At 36.0% G+C, this 20,327-nt stretch overlaps 1 protein-coding gene across 3 annotated transcripts in view; it reads right to left on the bottom strand.

The window, feature by feature from the left end:
• TMEM87A (transmembrane protein 87A) overlaps positions 1-20,327 on the bottom strand; it is a 40,169-nt gene that overhangs the window by 7,799 nt on the left and 12,043 nt on the right. Inside the window, exons 7-15 of one of the 3 annotated variants that reach the window (XM_081795883.1) lie at positions 17,286-17,403; positions 12,924-12,985; positions 11,961-12,144; positions 10,869-10,968; positions 8,269-8,362; positions 7,431-7,502; positions 4,609-4,717; positions 3,558-3,616; positions 2,684-2,787 (exon numbers count right to left, since the gene is read on the bottom strand). In XM_081795883.1, the coding sequence (XP_081652009.1) occupies positions 2,684-2,787; positions 3,558-3,616; positions 4,609-4,717; positions 7,431-7,502; positions 8,269-8,362; positions 10,869-10,968; positions 11,961-12,144; positions 12,924-12,985; positions 17,286-17,403 (902 nt within the window). Of the gene's footprint in view, positions 1-2,683; positions 2,788-3,557; positions 3,617-4,608; positions 4,718-6,749; positions 6,819-7,430; positions 7,503-8,268; positions 8,363-10,868; positions 10,969-11,960; positions 12,145-12,923; positions 12,986-14,241; positions 14,903-17,285; positions 17,404-20,327 lie in introns of those variants that run through there. The other 2 variants (XM_081795884.1, XM_078448526.2) reach the window with 2 other exon arrangements.

The raw sequence follows: 20,327 nt of genomic DNA, 5'->3' as shown, positions 1-20,327 counted from the left end.
ATAAACTAGTTAAATATTTTATTAAAGAGAAAAGACCCAATAGCAATGGATATTTTCTAAAAAAGAAGATTAAGGGGGAAGACACATATGAAGACTTATCAGTAAACTAAGATAATTTGAGAAAGTGTACTACTGATGTAGGATCAGAGAGAGAGAAAAAAGCAGAATAGAGAACTCACAATTAAACAATTCTTGATGAATAAAAGCACAACTGTGAAATTTTGAAAAAATCATAGAATAACTTTAGACTTCACCTTAAGCCAGGAAAAAATTTCTTAGACAAGACACAAAAAAATGGGGCACCTGGGTGGTCCAGTCAGTTGAGCATCCGACTCGGCTCAGGTCATGATCTCTACAGTTCATGAGTTTGAGCCCCACACTGGGCTCGCTGCTGTCAGCAGAGAGCCAGCTTCAGATCCTCTGTCGCCCTCTCTCTGCCCCTCCCCCATCTGCACACTCTCTCAAAAATAAACATTAAGAGGCGCCTGGGTGGCTCAGTCGGTTGGGCGTCCGACTTCGGCTCAGGTCACGATCTCACAGTTAGTGAGTTCGAGCCCCGCGTCGGGCTCTGTGCTGACAGCTCAGAGCCTGGAGCCTGTTTCAGATTCTGTGTCTCCCTCTCTCTCTGACCCTCCCCCGTTCATGCTCTGTCTCTCTCTGTCTCAAAAATAAATAAACGTTAAAAATAAATAAATAAACATTAAAAAGAAAAAAACAATGGGAATGCAAGCTGGTGCAGCCACTCTGCAAAACAGTATGGAGGTTCCTCAAAAAACTAAAAATAGAACTACCCTACGACCCAGCAATTGCACTACTAGGCATTTATCCAAGGGATACACGTGCTCTGTTTCAAAGGGACACATGCAGCCCCACATTTATAGCAGCACTATCAACAATAGCTAAAGTATAGAAAGAGCCCAAATGTCCATCGATGGATGAATGGATAAAGAAGATGTGGTATATATATACAATGGAGTATTACTCGGCAATCAAAAAGAATGAAATCTTGCCATTTGCAACTACGTGGATGGAACTGGAGGGTATTATGCTAAGTGAAATCAGTCAGTCAGAGAAAGACAAAAATCATATGACTTCACTCATATGAGGACTTTAAGAGACAAAACAGATGAACATAAGGGAAGGGAAACAAAAATAATATAAAAACAGGGAGGGGGACATAACAGGAGAGACTCATAAATATGGAGAACAAACTGAGGGTTACGGGAGGGGTTGTGGGAGGGGGGATGGGCTAAATGGGTAAGGGGCACTAAGGAATCTACTCCTGAAATCATGGTTGCACTATATGCTAACTAATTTGGATGCAAATTTTAAAAAATAAAAAATAAAACAAGTTAAAAAAAAGACAAAATACACAATACATAAAGGAAAAAAATAACAAATTTGACTCCATACTTCCAACTTTTTCTATGGCCAAAACACCATTCAATTGTTCAAAGATAAACTAGAAGAAAATATCTGGAATGCTTGGAACAAAATATTGGAATCTAAAATATATAAGGAATTCCTACAAATCAATATAAAAATGATCAATAAGCTGATAAGGAAAAAAAGTCAAAGATATAAAAAGCTGACTGGCAGAAGAATAATATGACCAGTAAATACATAAAGACAAAAATTTAGTCTTAAATGCAACTAAAAATACAGTGAATATTCTCATTTACCAGATCTGCAAAAATTAAATAATAGGGAAATAGGAAGGTAGAGGAGAGAGCTCCTCTCACACAATTGTTGGTAGATACATAATTTGTTTCAGATTTTTTTGAGTGCAATCTGATTTTAATACGTGAAAAATTATAATATGCATATCCTTTATCCCAACAATCCCAAGTCTTCTCTATTTTTCTTAATTTTCTTAACTTTTTTTCAAAGAATACAAACATTAAATGCATAATACGAAAAGACGGGCTATTTTCATGGGATAAAAAGATGTCATTTATCTCACACACACAAAAAAAATGTCACTTATTTTCTTTCTAAATCTTTTATTGATATGTCTGATTATAAAATTATCCATTTAGTTATACTGCCTCATCCTTTCCTTCTTTGGTGATATGGTTGGGTAATATAAGCTCTTAACCATTTAAACATAAATGGGGGTGGGGGGGTAGCGTACCAAAGATATAGATATTCACCAAATAAAGATAGCCAGTTTCTAAATAACTGAGATTTGCCAACAGCTGAACAAAGCAAATTCACATATAGACTTTTAATTCCCAAGTCTGTCACATAAGTTTTCATTTTACCCTATTGTTACAAAGTAAGCTGGTCTACTGATCATAAAAATTGTTCTTTCTTTCCCAACACTAGACAGATGAGACCCTCATTAAAAGTGTCACAATCTATGTACTTCCCTTCTTTACTCATATACATACATATTACCAGAACATGTCAGAACCGAAAATCACCTTGTATCAATTGATTCAATTCCCTCACATTATATGAAGAGGAAACTAAGGCCCAGAGAAGTGAAGAGAGGCAACATGCCAAAAGTCACAGTGCAAATAGGAGAGTTGGACAGGAACCCACTTCTCTGGATTCCAGACCCAGTGAATATCCTTTCCAATATATGACATGGCCTGGACACTGTCACCCACTGAACTACCTCTAACTGATGACATGGCCATTCAATGGTTAGCAATGTAAATAAGAAGTGTCCAAGAACCTCTGGTTGTTTGCAGATGGTCGCCAGAGAACCATGATGACAAATAGGATCATGGAGAACAGCAACCGCCAGATGGCATCATCCACCCACAGCTCCCGCCAATCCTACCAAAAGGGGGAGAAGCACATTTTTATACATAATCTTAACTCAATTCACAAAGTCCTTAGCAGAGAACAAGAATCATTTATTTATTCGTTCAACTTATACAAACTAAGGCCCTGCTATGTGCTAGGCACTGTGCTAAGTACAGGGAATAAAAAATAAATGAACACTGTTTCTTCCCTGGTAGTGTTTATTGCTAAAGAAAAGGCACCATACTTTGGTGCTTACACTATGTTTCCTATAGCTCTGAGAATCTTTAGGGAAGGACTTTTATACAAGGTAAGAGAAAGTAATGTTATGTTGTTATTTTTTATAGTTTTCATTTTATTTATTTTTACCAGCTTAGCTCTGGCTTCCAAAGAAATGTTTTGCCAGTCTCTGTGCTCAAATCTTAAGTACAGGGCTCCTAGTGAGTAGTGTTATTCACATGTACTTAATGTTTTGGACTCTGGATTTCTTGTTGAAACTTTTTAGTTAAGGAAAGACTGGGTTATGACAAACTATGACGATCATTTATAACGTTCTCTCTCACTGTTGGGATATATAGTCAGTCCTTTCTCCCAACGTCTGCCCAAAAAACCCATAAAACAAATCTATCATACTAAGCACAGTGTTAATATAGAATACTTAGGAGGAGGGAAGGATTCTAACCCTCAAGAGTGGAAACCTAACCCTAATTTCCTAAAAGGTATGAACCTTACCATTGTCATCAACATCATCATCTGTGTATAGAACAGTACACTATTCACAAATGCATGTGTTTATAACTCACCGACTGACAAGTCACTATCCTGAACTTCATGGTTGTCCAGATGATAAACACAATAGATGCTAACAGGAAATGAAAAACCTGGTCACGGTATGAATATTAGTTTACATCCCTAATTACATTCTCTGAGTCTAGTTAAGTGGAATCCCACACATCCCTAACTCCCAATACATCACAATCATTTTCTCTGTTATTTTAACACATTTATTCAATACAAATTTACTTACAACTGCTGTAAGCAAGGCCCACAATTCATACTCTAGCCAATTCTTTCTGTAAAGAATAGTTTTGTTTACCATTTGGCTACTTTAGTCATCCTCAGAATTGGAAAAGAAGGTATTAGAAACATGGCTTTTTCCAGCATTATCAATAATATGATTTTTTTTCCTTTTCTTTAGCCTTAGTATAATAATGCTAGTTTTTCTTTGGTTGGTCGGATGCAAAAAGAGGTTGATAAAATGACTGCAAGACAAACAGAACTGTTGGTTCCAATTATAGGCCAGACCTCTCTATTCCTGGTACAAAAGCCAAAAGGCCGGCAAATTAGCCTACATGGGCTATAGTCTATGCTAATGGATATGTGTAACGAATATGTTATGCACGTTTAGTGATATATGTAAAGCCAATATAATAGCAATGTAAACTAATCTAAAATCTAAATACAATTCTGTATTCATTTTAATAAAACCAAATAAGCAAATATTAACATCTTCTAAAAGAAATCTAAATGCTGTATGGTACTAGTGCTCACTTGCCTCAAAAAAAAAAAAAAAAAAAAAGAGTATCTCAGAAAAACAATGGAGATAGGAGAGAGATATACCAAGAGTTGAAATTATATGTAGTTGATCTTCACTTATTAAAATAAGTGGTTCTAAACTTTTTTTGTACCACAGACCCCTTTGAGAATTTGACAAAAGTGAAAGACAACTTCCCCAAGTGAAATGTACAAAACTGTTTATGTAATTTTAGAGAGCCTACCTATGGACTCTCAGGTTAAGAATCTCTGTTCTAAAAGAACTGCATTTAAACAGCAGGGAGCAAGTCTCCAACTTACCTGCCACTGCCAAGATAAGTGTGTTGGTAAAATGTCGGTACAAAGAGAGTTTTACAATGTTCCTCCGAAGTTTTAACAGCTTCATTGTTTGAGTCAGGCTAATAAATATGTGTTTGCAGGTCAAGGAAATCAACATTCAGAAAAAACAATAAGCTAGTAAACTAATCCTTATATTTCTTTGAGAATCTGGGGTCAAACTGACAGAGTTACGGACACCAGGCCTAACAGCTCTCACTCTCAACCTCACAAATACCCCAAGCCTCACCATGATTAATAAGAAAGTCTTCATTTTCAATGAGACTTAAAGAGAACACAAAACCCAGAGAAAATGAGAATGCAAAAGAGAAGAAAAAATAAGAGGAAAAACATAAAGGAGAAATAAAGATAAGAAGAAGCTTTCTAGAGAAACAAGGAAGAAGAACCAAATGAAAGACAAAAGGAAGAAAATGAAATAAAAATGAGTTAACAGGCAAAAAACGGGAGTTAGCATCCTCTTTCCTCTTTTAAAGTAGTGGCTCTGTTCTCATTGTCCTAGCTAATCCAGTCTAGAGTCACACATTCATGCCCATAACCTCCCACAGTTTATACTCAGTCCCCTTGTGCCATGTTAAGGAACCTGCCATCAGTTGCCTGAGTTATCCTGAATGAAAAGGACCATACAATTACAAACTGGCTGAGAATCCCAAGCAATTAGGCTCTAAAAGCAACAACCCTCCATTTTCAAGACATTATTCTTAAGTACAAGTTGCTGCACAAAGATAGAGGAGAACTAATGACCAATATAGACGATTACCTGCTCTGATGTTCAACTTTCAGAATGAGGGGCAGATATGAAAGCAAGTGTGTTGGAGCTCACTTCTGCCCTTTAACAGAGCCTTGGCTGCTACCTAATTACCGGGTCATCTTCTTGTATGGTCCAGTCCCTCTCCCCACATCTCTCAATATGCGTGGTAGAGGTTCACAAAGCACCCTTGAAAGATACTGACCTAGAAAAGCTTCGGCCTTTTGGGCCCAGGATACTTCAATTTCAAACATTTTTGATATAGGACAATCCCCCCCAAATTCACAAAATTACAACTTTATTTACATTCAGCCTTTTATAACAGTCACAGTCCATCAAGACTATAATATCACACCAATTATATATAGGACCAAATAACACAAAAACCAAAATAAATTTCTAAAAATCCCCAAAAGACAAAAGTCCAAACACCCGAATAATAGGTCAAGTCCCTAATAAACAAATGTTTACTCTTGAAAAGCAAGAAAAGATTATTCAAATAGAAGCTTGTTTGTTATCTGCTGGTTGACTTCTCCTGTAAATGAATCAATATTTATCTCAAAGAACAGAAGTCTTCAAACAATCCCAAGTCTACTTTTAAATTAGAGGATTAAAACACTCCTGTTATCCTGTATGGGTTAAAATCTGCTAAACCTACTTAGAATTTTAAGAGAGTCAAACAACCTGGGGGCACCTGGGTGGCTCAGTTGGTTAAGCATCCAACTTCGGCTCAAGTCACAACCTTGCAGCTCGTGGGTTTGAGCCCCTCATCGGGCTCTGTGCTGACAGCTCAGAGCCTGGAGCCTGTTGCAGATTCTGTGCCTCCCTCCCTCTCCCTCTGCCCCTCCCAGTTTATGCTCGGTCTCTCTCTCTCTCTCTCTCTCTCTCTCTCTCAAAAATAAACATTAAAAAAATTTTTGCTTTTAAATAAAAAGGAGTCAAACAACCTCATATAGTTCCTAAAATCATATTTTAAGAATCAAAATATTTACATAATTTTCAAATGATTTAATAATTGCCAGAGGCTGAAAGAAATAGCAGGACCAGAGCAGTCAGTGATTCTAACACTAAGAGAGATAACATTAAGCCCAAAATTGAAGTGAAATGCTTATTTTTAAAAGAGCCAGAAGCTTTTATCTTGTGCTCAGTCTACAGTCACCAACTCTTACTGCAATTTTTAAAATTAAAAACAAAATAACTGCTTACCTGAACTCTCAGTTCATTAGAATGAAAACACCCTATTCCCAAAGTAAAGAGTAATCAACAAAACCGGTAAAAACCATTTGCAGAAAGATCAATGGAAACCCATCTCCAAGGGGAGAAAATGGACCACCATCAAACAAGCCAATGAGAAGGATATCCACCAGCACAGGGCAGTGTCTAGGAAAGCCAAGGGGATAAAGGCCAAGGAAGCAAGATCAGTCTGGGCCTGCAGACAAAGAAAAAGAGGTGGTGAAAAAGAGATGTCTAGAGAGCACAGAGAAGAAACCAGCACATGATTCTGCATTTACATAATCATCTGGAATGATTTTGCATTCAAACTAAAAGAAAATAAGGAATACTTTGTACCTACACCATTCTTCCCTTCTGACAAACGATCACATTGAATATACAGCTGTAAGCATTTCACACAAACTGTTGATTACAATGTCAATACAATAAAACATGCTGCTAACTAATAAGAGGCAACCACCACAAAACTCCTAGCATGCTAAGATCCATGTTAAGAAGTGACACACTAAAAAGCTGTGGTGTTACAAGCCGACATTCCATTCTATCTCCTGTGATTGTGATTTTGGCTACATGTCTAAAAAGACCGTTCACATATTTCAAAGTACTGCAGCATTAATATATTAAGAATTACTAATTTCCAGAATTGTGATATAATGTAAATCTACAAATAAGAGCATACCCCAAAATAAAATGTAAGGCAAATTATCTGTCCCCAGAACTATGCTGTTTGTTTCACACATTTATGTATATAAGCCGCTATTTATATAACCCTGATTGCCCAATCACCAGGACATTATTGAAAGGATATCCATAAAATAATACAGGCATCAATTGATGAGAGGGCCAGGTTTCCTATCAGAGCCAAGGGATAAGAAAAAGACTACAGCAGCATAAGAAAGAAAACGAAATAGACAAGAGTTAAGATTAAAATTGCTGAAAGTTGAAGGAAATTACATAGAGGACAGTGTGATATGAAAAACAAATATGCATCCATAAAGAGTTTTATTTTACGGGGCAATTTATTGCAAAACTTACAGAGCTCAGTTTTCTTGAGGGCAAAGTCAAATTTACAGTATTTGCCACCATGAATCTAATGGGTTAATGCTGGGAGTAACTTTTAAATAAGTAACTGCTGGAATGACCAAGTTCTTCTTCACATTAATCCACCTCTAACATAAATTTCTTTATCATTTATATTTCAGTGCTTTGGTTCCCTTCCTGGCAAAGGGCATGATTTTATAATCCTCAAGAAGGATGTGAAACATTTAGTTGCATTTTTAGAAAAGCCTTTGAAACTCAAGTGGTGGTTAGCAAAGAGCACTGCCACTTTAAAACAATAAAAAAGATTATGGAGCAAGTACATGATTACCACGTCTGCCCCTTACACAAGAATGAGAGCCCCTGTCTGGGAGGAGGAATAGGTAGCAATATGGAGACAGGAGGGAAAGCATCCATTCCTGGTCACACATTAAACTTACAAAGCTCTAAGAGATTAAAAAGAAAATTTGCATTATAAATACATTTTGAAAATCAGAGTTCTAAGGTGACTTAGAAGAAAAAGCCCACAGACATTTCCAATTCACCCTCTCAAGACAAAAACGATATATATGAACTGACCACAAATACTCAGATTAAGCAGTACTGACCCCAGTAACTCTGAGGACCCCTTCCATTCCAGAGAACAAAAGATAGAGGGCTCCTGCTACCACAACTTTGTGAAGAGTGACTCCAAGTCGAGGCCTAAATAGAAGAAAGCAAAGACAAGAGTTGAATACCAACGCTACAAACTCCAAAATAAGCTAAGTAACAGCAACTCATGTTGATTAATACAGGCCAACAAGTTAGCAGAGATAAGCCAGACATACTTGATGTATCTGAGGAAAAAAAAAAAAAAAAGGAAGAACAGATAGTCTTAAACCAAGAAAGTGAATACCAGAACTTTAGATCTGGCCCTGGGTACTGCATTTAAATTTTAAAAAAAGTCATTTTTATTATAGAGAATTTTCAAACATTCAATAGGATAATGAACCCCTCTATATGTATCATCCAGTCCCAAAAACCACTAACCCATAGCCAATCCCGCTTCATACAAGCCTCATCCACCTCCCATCATCCCATATGATCTTTCAGCGTATTTTTTTTTTTAATCAATAAGGACTTTTTAAAAACATAACCACAATACCATCTTCAAATCTAAAAATTTTAACAATATAAGCAAATATCCTATTGTAACTCATTAGATAACCTGTACAGTTGTAAGCTCAGAATCCAACAAAATATAAAGTCTTCCAAACAGGTTCTTGAAGGAAGTCTTGAATCCATGACATTCAAAATGCCACCCAATCAGAATCTACATTTAAACAAGATCTCCACGTGATTCATTAGTGCACTGTAAGTTTGAGATGCACTGCTGTAAATCATGTCTACCTAAGCCTAAGTGATATTTGTGCTTGTATTTTTTTGTTATATGCTAACAACGTTCTGTATGGGCAAGGATTTTTCTCCCTACTGTCATATCTTAGAAATCTACTTCCTGGAACATAGGAGGCACTCCAATATTTATTAAATGAATTAAGTAACTTTACAAATGAAACCCACCCCATTCCCCTTAACCCACTGAAAGCAAAACTCCTTTAAATGAATAAATTAAAAGAATTGAAACTCAAGTGTGCCAGGGTGGCTCAGTTGGTTAAGCGTCTGACTTCAGCTCAGGTCATGATCTCGAGGTTCCTGAGTTCGAGCCCCATGTCGGGCTCTGTGCTCACAGCTCAGAGCCTGGAGCCTGCTTCAGATTCTGTGTCTCTTTTTCTCTCTGCCCCTCCCCTGCCTATACTCTGTCTGTCTCTCAAAAACAAATAAACATTAAAAAGATTTTCTTTTATTAAAATTTATTTATTTAATCTCACTTAAAGCAAGACTACTTGAAATAACTGTCTATACCTGGCTAATTCCAACTCCTCTGCTTCTATTTTCTCTCTTGAATTCACTCCAATCAAGCTTTTATCCTAGCACTTCACCAAAACCGTCTTGTTAAAGGTCACTTACATCTCCCATGAAGTTAAACCCAGTGGACTGCTCAACCCTCTTGATACAATCACTCTCTCCTTGAAACAGTCTTCAGGTTTGCTTCTCACCACAATGGTCCTTCTCAACTTCCTCTGGTCTAATTCTATTTCATCTCACTGAATTCTAAAGAATTAAAATTGTTCAAGGTTCAATCCTTTGACCTCTTTTCTACATACACTCACTTCCTTGGTGATCACATCCCAGTCTCATGGCTTTACATAACATCTATATATTGATGACTCCCAAATTCATATCTCTACCCTACTCTCTCCCCTTTATTCCCTTTGGGCATCTAACACCTCCTAATATTCACTCTACTCCAAACTTATTCTATCTAAGGTCTTCCTGAACTCATAAATATCAATTCCACCATTCCTTGCTCAGACCGAAACAGCTGGCATCATCCATAACTCCTCTTCTCTTTCACATCACACTTTTGATCCATCAGAAAATTCCATTGGCTCTACCTTCAAAATATACACAGAATCTGACCATATCTTAGGATCTCTTCTTCTAAGTGTACATATAGTTCCCTCACCACCTTGAGATCTCTGCTTAATTGTCACTAAGTGAAGCCTTCCTCGGCCACTGTATTTACAGCTGAAAGCTCCACTTCTTGCTTGGCACTCTCTAAATCCTCCCCCTGTTTTATTTGCTCCATAGCACTTATCACTGAAATAAATATTAAATATTTTACTCATTTATTTTTATCTTTGTCCCCTCCCTCCACAAATGTAAACTCCAAGTCTTTTGTTTACTTGCTATATCCCCAGGGCCTAAAACACTATCTAGTATATAGAAGGCACACAATAAAATTTTTTAAATAAAAAGTACATTATTTTCAGACTGTTTTTTCAGACTGAATGACATTCCCATGAAAAACTGTGATTTGTGAAAATATTTTGGAAGATTAGAAGTCACTGCAATTTCACTCTAAAAGTTTGATGTTTTAATTGTCATTCATTATATTGCAGATTTTCCTGCAAATGCTCCTTGAGTTCTAAGAAGTGAAATGAAACACTTTACATTTCCTGGCTTTTATAAATCTACAAAATTTCAGATAACGGTCTTACTGCGGTTCTTACATCAATTCTTTCAGAATTACAATGGGAACCTGAAATACTGATTCAATTTAATCAGCATTTTAATACGTTCTTCCATATAAAAAGTTAATACTTACTTGACTATGCCATATCCGAGGCTGACTATGATGACCAGGGTTCGAGCCAGTGAGCGTTTAACTGCCGATAGCAGCTCTGCAAGGATCAGAGCGCCCTGAACTGTGAGAAAGAAGCAGGAAAGGGTGCTATAATCTAGGTTTGGAAAAAGGCGCGACTCTAGAACCAGAACATAGAGCTAGATCTCTAACAGTCGTCAGAATAAGCATTGGGATTATCCTGTTCAAAGAGAATACCTCTCTTGCAATTTTTACAAGTACACAAGCTGATTTTACTTACCTTGCTCATGTGAACAGCAATCTGGGTGTGCTCAAATCACCTTCCCTCCCCAACCCCACTTCACTAAAACCTCAGGAAAACATCTCACCTGACAGTTTAGAACACTTAGGAACTTTCCCCCATTTTTAAAAACTGAAGAACACACATTGAAAATATATAAACACATTGAATATATACAGTGAAAAGTACAAAATACACAGCTTTCAAATCATTTTCACATCTACTATTTTCACGCCCTTTCAAAGACAGGGGAAACTAATTAGTAATCTTACGACAATAATCATTAAAACTTAAATGTCTGATGAGAAAGAACCAAAACTATCACAAAAAACTTCAGTACAAAACAATTTCTATCATTACCTGTTCACTTTAGTAAACCTACGCACCCTCCTATTTTCCTGATATTACTGTATTTTACCAGTTCTTGGATTTTAACATCTTTGAAATCAAAGTATGTCCTATAATCAATGGTATCTTACTATTAAATTGGCAGTAATTATTTCTTTTTCAGATGCACATAATAATGGTGCCTTAAAAATCAAGGCAATTGAGATTCAATGATGGTAATAATCTTACCCAAAATGGCCACTACTATTGTAACTTGTATATTTCAGTACCATCACTCTTAAATCACTGAACCCATAAGTTATAAGGCTAAAAACAAGAGTCACGATCATAATGATTATGCTTAAGTTATTCTAGTAATTAAGTAACTGAGAAGTTAAAACCATTAATGACTGCTGATCTGAGTTAAACTGTCACATGTCTTACCTTCCAATCATTCACAAACTGGTGAACATTTTTTGGTTACACACCTGATTCTCCTTTGTATCGAATATTCTGAAATTCTGCATAGAAGACAGCTTTCTCAAGCATTCCCAAGAAGATGACAGCACCAATCCAAAACTGAATTCTCAGGAGATCTCTCCAATAGCAGGCAGACCATGCCAGCCACAGAACACCAAACAGGACATATACGATGCACATCACCATGAAAAACTGTCATCCAAATGGGTAAGAAATAAAAGGGAAAATTAGGGCCAAGAGCCAATCTGGAATCAATACGCAGTCTTAAACTATAAGAGAAAAAAAAAAAAATTCTACCCTCTACTTTAAGAATTTATCTCGTTGGAGTTCCATATTAACGTAAAAAAATGATCTCCTCTTGCATATTGAGAGACTACCTAAGGACCTATGAATAAGAGTAACCGCTCTTCTGCATTACAAATGCATTTTCAGCTCACTATGTAAAATTACACAAATGAAGATAACACTAAAGAGGAAAAAAATATGGCAGGGTTATGATACATCTGAAGGCAATGAAACATAACAAAGTGGGAAAATTATGAAAGGGAAAAGAAGAAAACCACGAACAAAGGAAATCTGAAAATAGAGTAAGGATATTCCCATAGACACAGACACACATGAGGCAGTGTCATCATTTAGTTACTTTAAACAGGATCAGAAACTATAGGGCTGTAAGAAGTGCCCTGCTTTGGATTCTAGAGAGAATGTGAGATGTGAAATCATCTGTGAGGTACTTTCCAATTCTGAAATTCCACAAGTCATCAATCTCCTCATTCTACAGATGAGAAGACAAGGCACAGAGGAATTCACGGACACTCTGAATGTCACAATCCAGTAAGAAGTACAGAACTACAAGCAGTATTTTCTGAACTGTTCAGGAAAAATTCTTTAAAGAATATTGCCACAAAACATGGACAATCTTTCAGGTTAACTCATGTAATGTTAAGGTTAAAGAATGTAAGTTCACTTACAATCATCAATGGATATTCTTCAAGCGTGAGATATTCATACGGACCCTTCACTTCAACAGTCACTGCCAAAACACAGTCCTCAGAATTAATGTAAAGGATGCAGAAATTAAACAAAAACGTTGTGCAATATTTGACTGATGAAATTAATGAAAATCTCATTGGGTTATTTACTTTTAATCGTTTCAGTTCTGGTGAATATTATTTATAGAGCACTCTGAAATTCACGAAGTTTTATATTCTCAAGGTTCATGCCGTGTACCACACAAACCTCCACTCTCTGCTCCAGTCAGTATCCTAAGTGGAAAAGCCCTCTGTTCCCATATACATATCCTTTAAAGACTAGAATGAATGTATTTCCTCCACAAAGCCTTCTGTGAGCTGCCCACTGGAACTATAACCCATCTCCTCTAAATTCTAAACACCTTTCATATATACTTTTTCTTATAACACATCACTAATGTGCTTTAAAAAGTACAGGACTTCATTCCTTCATTCTGCTGTCCTCTTTGTCCTCTATCTTTATCTAGATTTTCCTATTACTTTATTTTTTTTACCTATTTCAATTTTATGTGACTTTGCGACATTAATGTATCATTTTCAGAAGGTACGCAATAAGTGTTTAATGATAGTAACAAGAATTTAAAGACAGATTTGCCTTACTGAAGCAAAACTATGACTATTTTCTTTACTATGATTATTTTAAAATTATAATTGATAAAACTATTTGGATAAATTTTAGGTATAATTAATAAAGAAAAACTGATTTATATGAGAAGTGATATCTATATCCAGAGACAGACTAATAACTGTCTAGTCAATGAAAATTTCCTAGTTTTTATCAAGCAAAAAGGACATACCATTGTTAAAAGTAAACCTGGTCCCCCTCACCAAAAAAAGCAAACTAGGTCCAACACTCATATAAATGAGCATCCCACAATAGCAATAATGAAAGTTTTAAAAAAAATTTTAACATTTATTCATTTTTGAGAGGCAGAGAGAGACAGAGTGTCAGTGGGGGAGAGGTAGAGAGAGGGGGAAACACAGAGTATGAAGCAGGCTCCAGGCTCTGAGCTGTCAGCACAGAGCCCAATGCGGGGCTCGAACTCACAGACCACAAGATCATGACCTGAGCTAAAGTCAGACGTCTAACTGACTGAGCCACCCAGGCTCATAAATCATAAAAATTTTAAGCAGACTGGTTATTAAATCTATACCTTCTTAACTTAATAAAAGAGCAAATAAAATAATTATTTATTATTTATTACACCCTTTGTTTACTCCATGCTAGGGGTCAGCAAAGTACAGCACATGAGCCAAATGTGGTTATCCACTTTTTATAAATAAAAGTTTTATTGGAAAACAGCCACATCCACTTACTTACATATTATCTAAGGTTGCATTTATACAACAATGGCAGAGTTGGGTAGCTGTAGTAGAGAGAACATTTACTCTTTGGCCCTTTAAGAAAATTTGGCTACCCCTTGCTCTATGCCACAACATAAAATAACATTTATTGAGCACTTACTATGTGACACACACTACAGAAAACAGGAGATAAAAAGATACATAAGATGTTTTCTGCTAGAAGGGACAGTAGGAAAGCAATATAGAGAACTATCCCTCTGAGCCAGTCCTTAAAGGATGAATGTGTATTTCCCAGGACAAAGTAAAAGGCCATCTGGGACGAGGAAAAAACATGAACAAGGACAGGTGTGAAAATGCATGATATATATTTAAAGAACACGTAGTCTGAGGCTGCACATAGTACCATATAGTAGCATTTTGAAAAGAAAGCAGCAAAAGGTAAACTGGGACAAGCTGCAGAGTTTTATAAGCCTTCCTGCAGAATGTAAACATTTGACAGGCAATGGGGAAACATCAAGGATTTACTGAAGGGAAAAAAGATGGTAACACAGTTTTCGAAAATTCTAGGAATTTCACACGGTGTAGTTAAGTCCATGCTTCAATGTATCTTCCTCCTAGCTCCAAACAATAGATGAATAAAACAAAATGAGGACATAAGCTCGAAAACAAGATAAATACCTCCAAATATCAAAACTGAACTAAAACTTAGAACAGTATATAAGGCTGAAGCTATGGTCATGTTGGACTCTGGGCCCAAAAAGCAAGCTACGGCAGTTGGGCTCGAACTTGGGAACAGCGAGATCATGACCTGAGCCGAAGTTGGACACTCAACCAGCTGAGCCACCCAGGCGCCCCTCCATTCTTTTCAAAGAAAGAAGGCTGAAAGTAAATGCTGGCAACTGCTGCCTTAGACTATAACTTACTAGAAAGCTGTGGGCCTAGAAATACAGGAAGATACACATATGTCTTAGGCCCAGAAACTGTGCCAGGCCAGCTGCTGGCTTACCTAGATGCTATACCCCATATAACTATGGAGCATAAGAGCCACCTCTGGATTGGGAGTTAAAAGCATTCAACCCAAGAATCTATAAAAAACTAAAATTTTAAATTAAGTCAAACAAAAGAAATAACGAAATAGCAAATACCAATAGTTTGTTGGTTTGTTGTATAGTAAAATACAATTCTACAAAGATTTAAAAAGTTAAAAAAAGGAGACACAAAGACAATAATAAGAGTGAAAAGAGAGGGTGCCTAGGTGGCTCAGGTGGCTGAGCATCTGACTGTTGGTTTTGGCTCAGGTCACGATCTCATGGTTCATGAGTTTGAGCCCTGCATCAGGCTCTGCTGACAGTACAGAGCATGCTTGACACTCTTTCTCTCTCCCTCTCTCTGCCACTCCCCACTTGCACACTCTTTCTCTTTCAAAATAAATAAAACTTAAAAAAAAAAAAAAGAATGAAAAAAGCTACAGATACTTATATTTTTGCAATGAAATACTATTAATAACTTCACGCCAATACAGTTGAAAACTTGAAAGATATGGACAATTTCTCAAAAACGACACTGATTCAAGAAAAAATAGAATCACTAAAAAACCAACATATTATTAAAGAAAATTAATCAGTTGTTTAAAATCTCTATGGAGGAAGGGAAAAAAAGAACATTCGGCCAAAACACTATCATAAGTTAAGTTCTACAAAACATTCAATAACTGGATAATCCTACCCTTACAAAAACTACTCCATAGAATTTAATACAGGGGACATTCTCCAACTCATTGTATTAGACTAGCATAACCTCGATGCTAAAACCCATAGATGACAGTATGAGAAAACAAAATTATAGGGGCACCTGGATGGCTCAGTCGGATAAGCGTCCGACTTCAGCCTGGGTCATGATCTCACGGTTTGTGAGTTTGAGCCCTGCATCGGGCCCTGTGCTCTCCATGCAAAGCCTGCTTCAGAGCCTCTCTCCCTTTCTCTCTCTGCCCTTCTCCTGCTTGCTCTCTCAAAAATAAATAAAACATTTTAATAAAAAAAAATGTCATAAAAAAAAAGAAAAAAGAAAAGGAAATTATAGGTCAATCCTACTATGAACATAGACCAAAAATTACAAATAAAATTCTGGAAAACAGAAGCCAGCTGTGTGTGTGTGTGTGTGTGTGTGTGTGTGTGTGTGTGTGTGTGTAGACCAAATATTGGCATCTCAGAAATTCAAGAATGCTTTAACATTAGAAAATCAATTAATATAATGTATTACATTAAGAGATTAAGTGGGGAAATCTACATGATCAGTTAAATCAACACAATCAAAACAGCTGATAAAGCTGACCATTCTTCATACTAAAAAAAAAAAAAAGGGCAGAAAAAAATACACTTAGTAAACGAGGAAAAGAAACATCCTTAACCAAACACAGAATATTTTGAAAAGTCTACAATAAGCGTAATTGTGAAATGTGCTAATATTGCCATTAAAGTCAAGAGCAAGAGAAGTATGGTCATTATCACTGTTCCTATTCAATATTCTACTTGAGAAAGGAGGGGTGGAAAGAAAACTATAAAGAACTAAGAAGCAAAAAAAAAAAAAAAAAAAAAGAACTACAGAAAATAAGACCGGTTAGTAAATGACCACAAAATTCCAAGTAAGGAATGGTGACCCATGAACTGGGTTAGTAAGATTAGAAAAAACACTAAGTAAAACTGAGACATTAAAAAATTACCAAACTCAATTAATTCAAAAATTTCCAAGTTTTGAGTTGGTAATCAAGTTTTGCCAAGTCTATTTTCAGGATACTGAAAAGATAACACCAATTAAAAAATCTAAAAATAGGAAGATCAAATGAAGGAAAATGAAGAAAGTACAAGCGAAGTACCTAAGACTGTCTGATACACAACAAACATTCTTAATTATTCCCTCCCTTAAAGCAATTTTACACTACCCATTACACATGACACAACTAGATAATACGAATGGTAAAGAGGAACAAAATGTACTTACTGGTAAAAAGACTATTAAGTGAAGTTTCTTTTGAGGATTCCTTTGAGGATGAAATGCCAACATGTACAATAAAAATGTATGGTGCATCTTGCCAAGTTTTCAGTGGATCGTGCATTGCCTGGAGAGAGAGAAAAACAAGGACATCATATCTACAAGTATTAAAACCTAAGAACACATATTAATATGAAAATCTTGTTCCAGAATGTGCCCAGGAATATGGCTGAGTTCTTCATTTCCATTCATTAAAATAGTGGTAGGCACAATAAAACAAACAGGTTTATAGTACATACAATAAAGTAAGTTAGACTATAAGTTACTAAAAGACAGGACATGTTATAGCTTTATGCATAAAAATCACATACTTAACACTTATTTACAAGGAAAACCTCAGCTAAAAATCGCTACATTGAATCTGTTTAATTAAGCCATGCTAGGATACTTGGTTATGTTTCATACGGATGAACTAAAAAGATTTAAATCATCTCAAAACAAAACAAAAACACCCATGATGCTGACAGTGAATTACATTATAAACACTAATTCTTGAATTAATTCTCTTTGTTCAATGTTCTTCTCAAGACTACCAGAATTTCTTAGAAGCATTCACATCTTTATCAAAAATTTAATCATGGTTGGTCTACGTGGAAAGAAAAAGTCACTGTTCCTCAAAGTAAAGGAAGTGGAGGTAAGTGCCTCCATGTTTACAAAACTGGTTACTTGGGAAGAATCTGCTCCAAGGCCAGTGAATTTATACATAGGCTGAGCAAAAAGCCTTCGAGGTTTTGTTGCCACACTTGCTAGGTGGGACAATGGACCTTCACAAACACAAGACTAAAACACAAAGATAAAGGAGATGAACACAGAAAATTGTTGGCTTCTTCTTTGTGTGTAAAAGGAGGTACTGCTACTTAGACTTGCAATTTATTACCTGTGGTCTTAAAAAAAACTTTTGTCCAGACACCACTGAGTAAGCTTCATTGATCTATGAAAACCCTCAAACTGGGTAACAGATTTTGCGTATTTATGTGTTTTCCTGTAGAACCACAGGTTTTCTCAAATGCTCAAATTATCCTACAACCCAAAAAAAAGCTAAAACGAGAGTTCAAAAATTACATTCCATGATACAAACCCAAAGTGTCAAAGTAGATTAAATGATTCCACAGCTATACATTTCCTAGGTTATCTCAGTAACTTAAGAACATAAATGCCATGCTGAATCATTCATTGGTTTATCTCTGCCTGAAGGACTCTTTACGACAAAATTCAGGAGCAATTTATGAGAAAAACTGAGAGCTTCAAAGTTACAGGTACATCATGTACTATTTATCCATATTGACTGAACCTTTCCTGAACTTACTTATTCAATAACCAATAAAACTAGGCATAACAAGCTGCTCTGGTATTAATTTTATATATCTTAAAACTACCTCTTACAAATTTTAAAAGGGACTAATTAATTCTCATATTCTAGTATTTTATAAAGTTTCCGTTTAATTCTGGAATATAGATATTTTGACCCTGTAAAAATAACATTCAGATGCCAGGCACTCTGTCATGTTTAATATTTATCACAGTCTTTAATCTTCACAATAACCCCATCAGATGGGTACCAATATTAGCTCCTTCAAAGATGTCCTTTAATAGGTGAATGGATAAAATAAACTGGTACATTCAGGTAATGGAATATTATTTAGCACTAAAAAGAAATGGACTATCAAGCCATGAGAAAACATGAAGAAACCTTACATTCATAATACTAAGTGAAAGAAGCCGATCTGAAAAGGCTATATACATTATACAATGCCAACTATATGACATTCTGAAAACTGCAAAACTATGGAGACAATTAAAAAAATTTAAAAAAGTAAAAACATAAAAATAAATCAGTGATTGCCAGGTGCTTGAGGGGAGGGAGATGACTAGGTAGAAGGAGTATTGAGGGTTTTTAGGACAATGAAACAATTCTGGTATATTATAATGGGGGATATCTGTCATTTTACATTTGTTAAAAACCAAACACTTTACAACACAAAGAACTAAAGCAGCTAATGTAACTATGGACTTTGGCTGGTAACAATGTGTCCACATTGGTTCATCAATTGTAACAAACGTGCCACAATGGTGCAGGAAGGCCATGGTGGGGAAGTTTGAGTGTGCATTTGTGGAGGCGGTATGTGGGAATCCTGCTTTTTGCTCAATTTAAGGAAAAAAACCTTTCTTAATATTTATTACTTTTGAGAAAGAGAGACAGAGCGTGAGCAGGGGAGGGGCCGAGAGAGACGGAGACACAGAATCTGAAACAGGCTCCAGGCTCTAAGCTGTCAGCAAATGATGTCTAGCTATATTTTTGTGCACATTTATGTTTTCTTAGCCTAAATTCCTAGAGGTGGAGTTGCTAGGTCCAAATGTATGCACATTTTATAAGTACTTTTCTTGTGCTTGTCTAAGTGCTCTGGAGAAAAATTGTAGCAATTTATGGTCCCAAGAAAATAAGATTGAGCTTCCCTCTTTCCTCATACTGACTGTTATAATTTCAAATAGATTTTATATAGTTTGTCAAGTTAAATTGTTATAAATTGTATTTTTAAAAAATTGTTGTAAGTGAATATTTATTTATATGCATACAGGACATATGTAATTGTGCATTTTCAGTGGTCTTCTGTGCAAAGCATTCTTTTTAATTCTTCTCAAGGCTTGAGCTCTGTTCCTAGTGATTAAAGCTGGCTGAAAGATGACCCTGTTGAATATCAAAGTAGTATTTGCAGGCATTTAGTCAGAGTATAGTCAAAAGAAGTTAAAAAAACTATCTTTCGTCATTCTTCCTGAAATTTGCCTAAGAGGAGAATAGTTTAATAATTCTATTTTTAAAGGGTTCTCACAAGTTTAGCACCTCTATCCCCTTTTATTAAAGCTCTGATAAGACATTTTTTAGACAAAGGGGCTTCTCCCTGCTGCCCCTACTCCCTAAAAACAGATTTAATGCTTTTATTAACTCAATTTTATGGTTCGATTCAAGCAATAATGTGATATATTTGCCATTAT

Source organism: Panthera onca, chromosome B3 (assembly GCF_046562875.1).
Source record: "Panthera onca isolate mPanOnc1 chromosome B3, mPanOnc1 haplotype 2, whole genome shotgun sequence".
Lineage (NCBI taxonomy): Eukaryota > Metazoa > Chordata > Mammalia > Carnivora > Felidae > Panthera > Panthera onca.
This window is presented reverse-complemented; position numbering and strand designations above follow the sequence as displayed.